The 9,243-nt window shown below is 33.6% G+C and overlaps 1 protein-coding gene across 1 annotated transcript; it reads left to right on the top strand.

Moving 5' to 3' along the window:
• The first annotated feature begins 887 nt into the window (after positions 1-887).
• On the top strand, positions 888-9,243 carry LOC109373062 (butyrophilin subfamily 1 member A1-like). The gene is made up of 4 exons (XM_019626630.1): positions 888-902; positions 1,692-1,718; positions 8,300-8,326; positions 8,520-9,243. The coding sequence occupies exon 4, from the start codon at positions 8,747-8,749 to the stop codon at positions 9,122-9,124; it is 378 nt and encodes a 125-aa protein (XP_019482175.1). The 5' UTR covers positions 888-902; positions 1,692-1,718; positions 8,300-8,326; positions 8,520-8,746; the 3' UTR covers positions 9,125-9,243.

The raw sequence follows: 9,243 nt of genomic DNA on the forward strand, positions 1-9,243 counted from the left end.
AGTTTCATATCCCACATATGAATGAAGTCATATGGTTCTTTGTTCTCGACATGAATAGATCTTGAAATTACCATGCTAAGTAAAATAAGACAGAAAACATCAAGAACTTAATAGTTATTTTGCTAACATTCAATTGAGTAATTACATGAAGCCCATAGCAAATCCCTAACTTATACGAAGCATTGAAGAAATTGTAGCTGCTATTGCACAGATGTTGTGCCCATGACAACATTGCAGGTGATGATATTCTTTAATATAAGTATTCTAAAATAGTTCAAAAAGAATAATTCTTTGGGGAATTTAATAATTTCCCTCTTGAATTTCAACTGTAAAATTGTTTATCTATGTAAATGTGTGATATGTTTTTTCCCTTTGTTTTTCAACTAGTGTTCTAGAAGAAAAAAGTGAGAGTTTCTCAACCCTTAATAAGCTAATTTATGTCATTGCCTGGAATTTTTGTAAGCAAGTTTAATTTTTCTTTTTTCTGTGACATTAAGATAGGTTTTCACTTTTGTTTTTCAGAAAAATTGAAAAAGGAATTTGGTAATTGTATTCCAATAGTTAAAATATTTGCAAGATTTTGTCATCCTGTGGTGATTCTTTGCTTCACTTTATCATTTTCTCCATCTTTTACGTTTCCCTATTGCCTCTCTGTGTTGCAATTATCATGCAATTTACCTGCTTATCTTGATTAATTTCTTAAAATCAAACAATTCAATTTCATTTTATCCATGAGAAACAATTTCAGAACAGAACAATGGCTTGACTAATGTGATAGTAATGATTATGATAAATCCCTGAGATGAATGCATGTCTTTGTTTCTATATCTTGATCTCTTTGAGTGTCCCAGTCTTATGAGTGCATCTCCTTTCAGATGAGAGGAAAGCTCAATTTAGGAAGGGTAAGTAACTCAGAAGTTGTTTCATGGATCAAATTCCACAAATAATATGATGCTAACCCTTCTCTAAACCCTTCCCAGAAAGCCATGCATAGTATACCATTGCCTATGTTCTCTGTATAGAAACAAAAATGGAAGAGATCTGTAAAAGTTAGGTAACTCGTGTGGTTTTTTTTTTCTGATTTGGAATATCTCTTTATTGAGATGGAAAATTGTTTTAAGGAATTTCCCAAACTTTTCTTCTTTTCTCTTCCCTTCTCTATGACTCATGTTTCACTATGTCTCACTTCTTTCTCAATTCTTTATTCCTTCACTGTGCTCTTTCAAATTCCTTACCTTTCTTCCTTCTTTTCTCCTTTTTCCCCTCTCTTCCTTCTTTCCATTTTTTTATCCTTTTTTCATCTTCATTTCTCAAACTATCCACCTTTCCATCCATCATTCCTTTATTTTCTATCTTCCTTTTTTTCCCCATTTCTTCCTTCTCTTGCTTTTAGCTTCTCTTTTCTTCTGACTTTATATTTTTCCACACACATACACAAACCCAATCATTTTCAAGTTCAGGAAAGGAATGGTCACATGTTTGTGAGGAAGGAAAGGGAGATAGATAGATAGATAGATAGATAGATAGATAGATAGATAGATAGATAGAGATAGATAGATAGATAGATAGATAGATAGATAGATAGATAGATATGTAATTGAATACTTAGGGAATGCCATGCATGGGAAGAAAAGAAAAGATATGAGAAATGCCAAGGAAGGATAATATTTCACTATTTTTTTCACTTGCAGACTGGCAAAAAACATCATTGTACCCAGGTGAGTACATTGTCCTGACCATGATAGTTCTCCCAGATTCTAAGATATATAATTAAGCTCTTAAATTTTGTAAAACATCATGCGATCAGCTACCACATGATAGAGAAAAATACATAGAATATTACTTCTGTTACATAGAAAACTTAGCAAGATTGATAACTTTTAAGTACATTTCTTTTCATCTTTTGCTCACCTGTGTCTCACAAGACACTTACAAGTTAATTAACATAGATATCACGAAGTGATGAGATTATCTTTTCAGGGTAATGGATTTACCTTTTTTTTTTATGAATCCAAAAAGGTTTTATATTTATGTTAATTCTAGCTGCTCTTTCAAATGAACACCAAACCATAATAGTTTAGTGAGCTACAGTGTATTCCTTATGTATACACAAATATTCCTGGTCAAAAAGCTCTACTTGTTAGATGCCCTCCAAGCAATTACTTTGATCTGGACTCTTCCATGTGTAGCTTCTCAATACTCTAGATGTCCTTCAATTCCAGCCAAAATTTTTGGAGAGGAAAAAAATGTGAATATCACCAGAGAGGAATGATTTGTGGCAGAGGCTGAAAAGGCATTCGTCACTTCTGCCTATGTAGATAGACCACTTCTCAGTCACATGGTTTCACCTACACATAATGGGAGCTGGAAAATGTTTGTTTGCCCAGAAAACAGAACAGAAATGAATATTCTTAGAGCCTAGCAATCTCTACAACATGCTGTCTTTCTAGTCACCTAAGGTCAATTTGATGCTTCTTCCCGTGTATATAACTCACTCAATCCTTCCTCAAAAAACAAGCCGAGGGCCCATCCAGTCACTGCAGCTAATTCAAAGGCATTCCTAGTCCTCTTCCTCAGGTCTGGATGGAATTCTTCTGGAACTTGTAATCTATGTGCTAAAAGAGAGGAGTTGTCAGGACCCTCTATTCCATACTGAAATGAACTACAGTAGAACATGGAAGAAAAATTCTACTTAGAATAGGGAAGGAGAAAACAGAAGAGGCATCATTTGCCAACAGCAGTAAGGAATCCCACAAGGCCTCTATTCTGAGAGCAGAAGAAGTGAAGGACTTCTATCCTGAGAGCAGAAGAAGTTTCCTGATTCTGGAGACCCTTATTTTGCTCTTGAGGTGTAACTTGCTTTCTATTGTCCTTAGTGCCCCTTGGCTGTACCCCACTTCAAAGGCATAGTGTCACAGCGCACGTCCGGCTTGTGAAAATTCAGTGTCACAAAACATGCTTTGTACCTTTCACACTTAGAGAAGTTTTTAGTTTGAGCTGGTTTTCTGAGGTGTAATTTGCATACCATGTAGTCAATCATTTTAAGTGTTCATTCACTTTTAAAAAGTCAATTCAATGATTTTTAATACTTTTACATAGTTGGGCAACCACCACCAAATCCAGTTTTAGAAGATTTCCATCACCCCAAAGAGATCTCTTGTTTCCATTTTCAGCCAATCCTTGTTTGCAAAACCAGGCAACCACTAGTCTATAGACCTTCTGTCTCTATAAATTTACCTTTTCTGGACATATACAATTGGAATCATATAACACATGGGTTTTTTTAAATCTCTGGTTTCTTCCAGTTAGCATAAAGTTTTGAAACTCATGTTTTAGCATGTTTCAGTGGTTTGTTCCTTTTTCTTGCCATGCCATATCCCATTGTGTGGATACGCCACACTATGCCCATTTACTCCACACTTTATAGGCATTTAGAATACTTCCACTTTGGATGTCTTATGAACAGTTCGGCTAGGAACATTCATGTACACATCTTGGTGAAAAAAATGTGTTTCATTTCTTGGTTGTATACTTAGGAATGGAAATTCTGAATCATATGGTAACTTGATGTTTAACATTTAATGAAATTGTCAAATGTTTACCAAAGTGTCTGCACCATTTTACATTTTGAACAGCAATATATGACATTTGTTATTATCTATAATTTGTATTATAGCCATCCTATTGGATGTGAAGTGTATCTCATTGTGGTATTGAGTTTCTCTTACATATAGTGATGTTGAGTGTTATGTCATATGGTTTACAGTCATTTGTATATCTTCCCTGGCAAAATGTCTATTTAACTGTTTTGCCATATTTAAATTGGGACGTTTGTCATTTCACTATTGACTTGTAAGAAATTTTTATGTATTTGGATACAAATCCTTTATCAGATAAATGATGTGAATGTATTTTTCCCCAGTCTGTGTACTGTTCTTTCATTTTATTATCAGTGTATTTTGAAGTACACAAGTTTTTGTTTTGATAAGGTCCAATTTATCAGTTTTTTCTTTTATTATTTCTAGCTTTGGTGTCATATCTCAGAACTACTTGCATAACTCAAGGTTACAGATTTTTCTCCAATTTTTCTAATGAGAGTCTTATAGCTTTAGCTCTTAACTTTAGATATATGACATATTTTGAGTTAATTTTTTTGTGTGGAGTGAGGGAAAGATACAAGAACATCTTTTTGCATGTGAATATTCAATTGTGCTAACACAAACTCTTGGAACACTATACTTTTCCCCACTGAATTGCTTTGGCACCTTTCGAAAAAATCAATTGATCATACGTTTATTTCTGTTCCATTCATCTGGTTGTCTACCCTTAAGACAATATGACACTGTCTTCATTACTATAGCTTTGTGGTATGTTTTGAAATTTAACAGTGTAACTCTTCTTATTGTGAGCTTTTAAAAAATTGTTTCACCTATTCTGTTTCCTTTGTATTTCCATATGAATTTTAAGATTGACTTAAAATTTTCTGCAAAACAAAAAAAAGGCTGCTAGAATTTTGATAGAAATTATGTTGAATCTGTGGCTCCACAGATAAATTTAGGTTGAATTGCCTTTTCAGTAATAGTGAGTCTTCCTACTTATGACCATTAAATGTTTCTCTTTTTACTTATATATTCTTTATTTGTCTCAGCAATGTTTTGTATTTTTCAGTGCTCAAATATTGCACTTTTTTATTAAATTTCTTCCTGAGTATTTGATAGTTTTTGCAATTATGAATGGAATTGTTTTCTTAATTTCATTTTCAGACTATTCATATTGTTAATTTCATAGCAATATGATTAAATCTAATCATAGCAATATGATTAAATTTAATCATAGCAATATGATTAAATTTTGTATATTGATTTTTTTATCCTGTGACCTTGCTGAATTCATTTATTTGTTGTAGTTCTAATAGACTTTTTTGGATATTTTTATGATTTTCTAGAGGCACAATGAGTCAACTGTAAATAAAAAGAGTTTTGCTTCTTTTTTTAAATATGAATGTCTATATATATATATCTGACTATATGGAACCTCCATTACAATGTTGAATAGAAATAGCAAAAGCAGATATCCTGGCCTTGATCCCTATCGTGGAGTGAAAGCATTTATTTTTTTACCATTATTTTGTCAGTTTAAAATTTTTCATAGATAGCCTTTATCAGGTTGAAAACCTGCCCTTGTATTCTCAGCTTGTTGATTGTTTTGCTGTTTTTCTTTTAATCAGAAATAGGCATTGATGTTGAGATGATTATGCTATTCTAGCCTTTATTCTATTAGTATGGTTTATTACTTTAATTGATTTTCACATATTAAGCTGATCTTGCATTCTGGGCATGAACTCCACTTGGTGGTGGTCTATAATCTTTTTTGCATGTGTTGGTATATTTGTTTTGCTAATATTTTATTGACAGTTTTTACATCTGTATTCATGAGGGATATTTGTAATGTCTTTGTCTGGCTTTAGGTATTAAGGTGGTACTAGCCTCACAGAATGAGCTGAGAAGTGTTCTATTTTCTAGAAATTTTTGTTGAATATTGGTATTATTTATCCTTTAAATGTTTGCTAAAATTCACCAGTAAAAGCAATTGGGCCTGGGAACATCTTTGTGAAAAGTTTTTAATTAATAATTTAATTCCTTAACTTGTAGAAGTATATCCAGAGTTTTAAAAAATTTTTATTAAAATACAGCTAAATACAATATTATATTAGTTCCAGGGGCATACCACAGTTATTCAACATTTATCTACCCAAAGAAGTGATCACTATAATAAGTTCAGCAACCACCTGACTCCATACCACACTATCACAATGTTATTGACTATATATAAAGTAAAGCATGTGGAATATAATCAATAATATGGTAATAACTATGAAGTCTATCCAGATTTTCTACTTTTTAAGTCATTTTCACTAATTTCTGTATGTTCAGGAATTTGAACATTTCCTCTATGTCTAATTTATTGGCATAGGGATTTTCATAAAATTCCCATTTGGGCCTCCTTCTAATTTCTGTAGAGTCAATAGTTATATCTCCTCTTTCATACCTGATTTTGATTACTGTGCTTCTGTCTTTTTATTATTGAGAAGTCTAATAAACTTTGCTGACTTTTTCTAAGAAGCAACATTTGTGCCATCGATTTACTCTACTGAATTTTCATTGAGTATTAATCTAATGCTTATTATTTCCTTAATTTTGATTGCTTCAAGCATAGTTCACTTTTTTGTTTTCAGTCTCTTCAGGGAGAAGTTTAGGTTATTGGTTTAAGATAACTCTCCTTTTCTACTACAAACATTTAAAGCTCTAAAGCTCCCTCTAACCATTGCTTTTAGCTGCATCTGATAATTTTTGCTATGTAGTTTTTTCACTTTCATTCAATTCAAGATATTTTCTAAATTATTTTCTGGTTTCTTTTTTTATCCATAGATTATTTATAAATGTATAATTTAATATCCAAATTTTTGTTTATTTTTAAAATTTTATTTCTGTTATCTTGTTTCCAACTTAATTCAATTGTAATTAGAGAACATCTTTTGATGAACATCCTTTTATTAATCATTTTAAATAATTTTTCTTAAATGAGTGTTTCTCTATTTGATGTGTGCCTTTGTCAATTTCCACAGTTTTAAAGTGGTCATTTTTGACAATTTTTCCAGTGATATTATTGTTTTGGGGGAGAAGATTTGCCAAGCTATTCACTCAGCCATTCTGGAAGTCCTTTTCATGTTATTTTTGACAACATTTTCCTTCAAATTTAGTAGGCATCGCATATATTTCCTTCCAGTTAGTTTCATGTTTCAATAACTAAATACAAAGTACAACTGTAGACATATTTTTCAATCTTGTTTATTACCCTACACATCAACTTTTATGGTTGCTCTCTAGAAGCTACTGGAAACAATTGTGCAAAGTCCATCATCTTAATCTGTTCTTTCCATTAAGTCACTTTGTTCAATAAAGAAATTGCACTATTCTTTTATGTTAAAAATGCACTTAATTTTATCTTTTATTTTTGGTTGGTTTATAAAAATGATTGCCATACTTGTTCTATAAAGGGCCAAATTGTAAATACTGTAGGGCTATAAAATATTTGTGGGCTATATAGTCTGTGTCACAATTATTCAGCTGTATCCTTTTAGTATAAAAGCAGGCAATACATAATTAATTAGCATGGCTGTCTTCCAATAAAACTGTATTTACAAAAACAAGTGGTGGGCTGGATTTGGCTCATAGACCATAATTTGCTGACTCTTGATCTAGAAAATAATCATCTTTTTAAACTCTGAAAGCTACCCATTTTTTTGGAATATTTCATTTATTTTGAAAAAAGGTGAATAATTATTTCAAAAATGAATAGGTATTTTTTGTTTGTTTTTTAGCAGGATGTTAGTAACAGATTCAATAAATGCTCTCTTTCTTTAGATCTGCAGTCTATTTAGAGCACATTATATGCTTTCTAAATGATCACAGGCAACAGTTTTAGCAAAAGTTTTGTCACTGCTTATCGTGGATGTTTATATATGCAGTCAGTTTTGTCTGTCTTGTCTTGTCACTCCTATTGCCTAAGCTCTAAACCAAGACCACACATTTCAAGGGTTTATTCAGTACTTCATTTTCATTTTATAGTAGACCTTTCTGCGTGGAGCAGTGTAACTAACTTTGATTTTTATAAAAAGTAGCTCTCATATCTCCTTGTCTTAACACAACTGCTTGAAATTCCTGGCACAAATTATAATATGAATATTCCTGGTTCGGTGACTCTCCTGAGCAACTCTCTTCAAAACAATAACTGTGAGACTGAGGTTTTTTTCCAGTCTCCTCTCTTCTCCATTTTTACGGCCTTTGTTTCCAGTGTTGTAGCCCAGGGGGAGGGGGAGGAAAGTGTGATAGTTAGAATGAGAAAAATAAAAATCACAAAAACTAGTTTATTTTGAAGCCTAGAAATGGTATGAATCTCTGCTGTCAACACTTGATTGGCCACAAGTCAGTCACACAGTCTCTCCTGAATGCAACAGGGGTCCTTGTGGCGAACATGTGTTAATAATTTTGCTGTCTGTTCATGAAGAGGCTAACTATACCTTGGGAACATCTGTAGTTGGTACTACAGAAAGTATAAGTTACAGGAATTAATTCTTATGGTTAATAAGAAAAGCAGTAGAAACTTTAAAAGATCAAGCAAAAATTGCAAAATAAATTTAGGACATTTAACCAAAAGACGTATTAGAAAGAAGAAATTACCTTTTGTGCCAGAAAATTCAAATACTAGATCTGATAATGCATATTTATGTTCTTTTCAGACTGGAGGAAAGAATTTTTCCAGGCTGGTGAGTCATTCCCTGATGGTCCAAGAGGAATTCTGCTCCTTATGCTCAGGCTCAGTACCAGGGGAGGTTGTTAGGGCCTGTGACAGACTCCACATCTCCCATAAGCCCCAAGTATCTCATGCCGACACGGATATCTCCACTTCCGCGATCACTGTATCCTTTTCAGAGATTAAAAGGGTTATTGTCTTTGCAGTGAATATTATTCTGGATCCAGCCACGGCCCATCCGGCCCTCATCCTGTCTGAAGGGAACAGACGTGTAACCTTGGGAGAGAAGTCTCAAGATCTACCTAAGAACCCACAGAGATTTTATTCCCTTCCCTGTGTGCTGGGTCAAGTCATCACTTCAGAGAGGTGTTATTGGGAGGTAGATGTCAAAGACGGTGGGGCCTGGGACCTGGGAATTTGTAGGCATAATGTAATGAGGAGGGGAAGGATTTCCATAAAACCAGAGGATGGTTTCTGGGCCATCAGGTTTCATAAGGATGAGTACTGGGCACTCACCTCTCCAGAAACACAGCTTACTCTAAAAGAGCGCCTTGCCAGGGTGTGCATTTTCCTAGAATATGAGGATGGACTTATCTCATTCTATAATATGACAGATAAATCCCATATTTACACCTTTTCTCAAGGCTCCTTTGATGGGTCCCTAAGACCTTTTTTCAGGCTTTGGTCCAGTGATTCAGGACATCTGACCATCTGTCCAGTGCCTGAAGCAGCACAGCCTGATGATAACCTTCACCACGTTTCCACACCGGCACTGGAAACATCATATAACCTGCAGATCAGTGTGGATTGAAGCATCTAGTCACGACGTGAATTCTCTCATACAAGAATCTTTTCTTATGGACGAGTAGTATTCTACTGTGTATATGTACCACATCTTCTTTATCCAATCATCTATCAAAGGACACTTTG

Source organism: Hipposideros armiger, unplaced genomic scaffold, assembly GCF_001890085.2.
Source record: "Hipposideros armiger isolate ML-2016 unplaced genomic scaffold, ASM189008v1 scaffold_687, whole genome shotgun sequence".
NCBI lineage: Eukaryota > Metazoa > Chordata > Mammalia > Chiroptera > Hipposideridae > Hipposideros > Hipposideros armiger.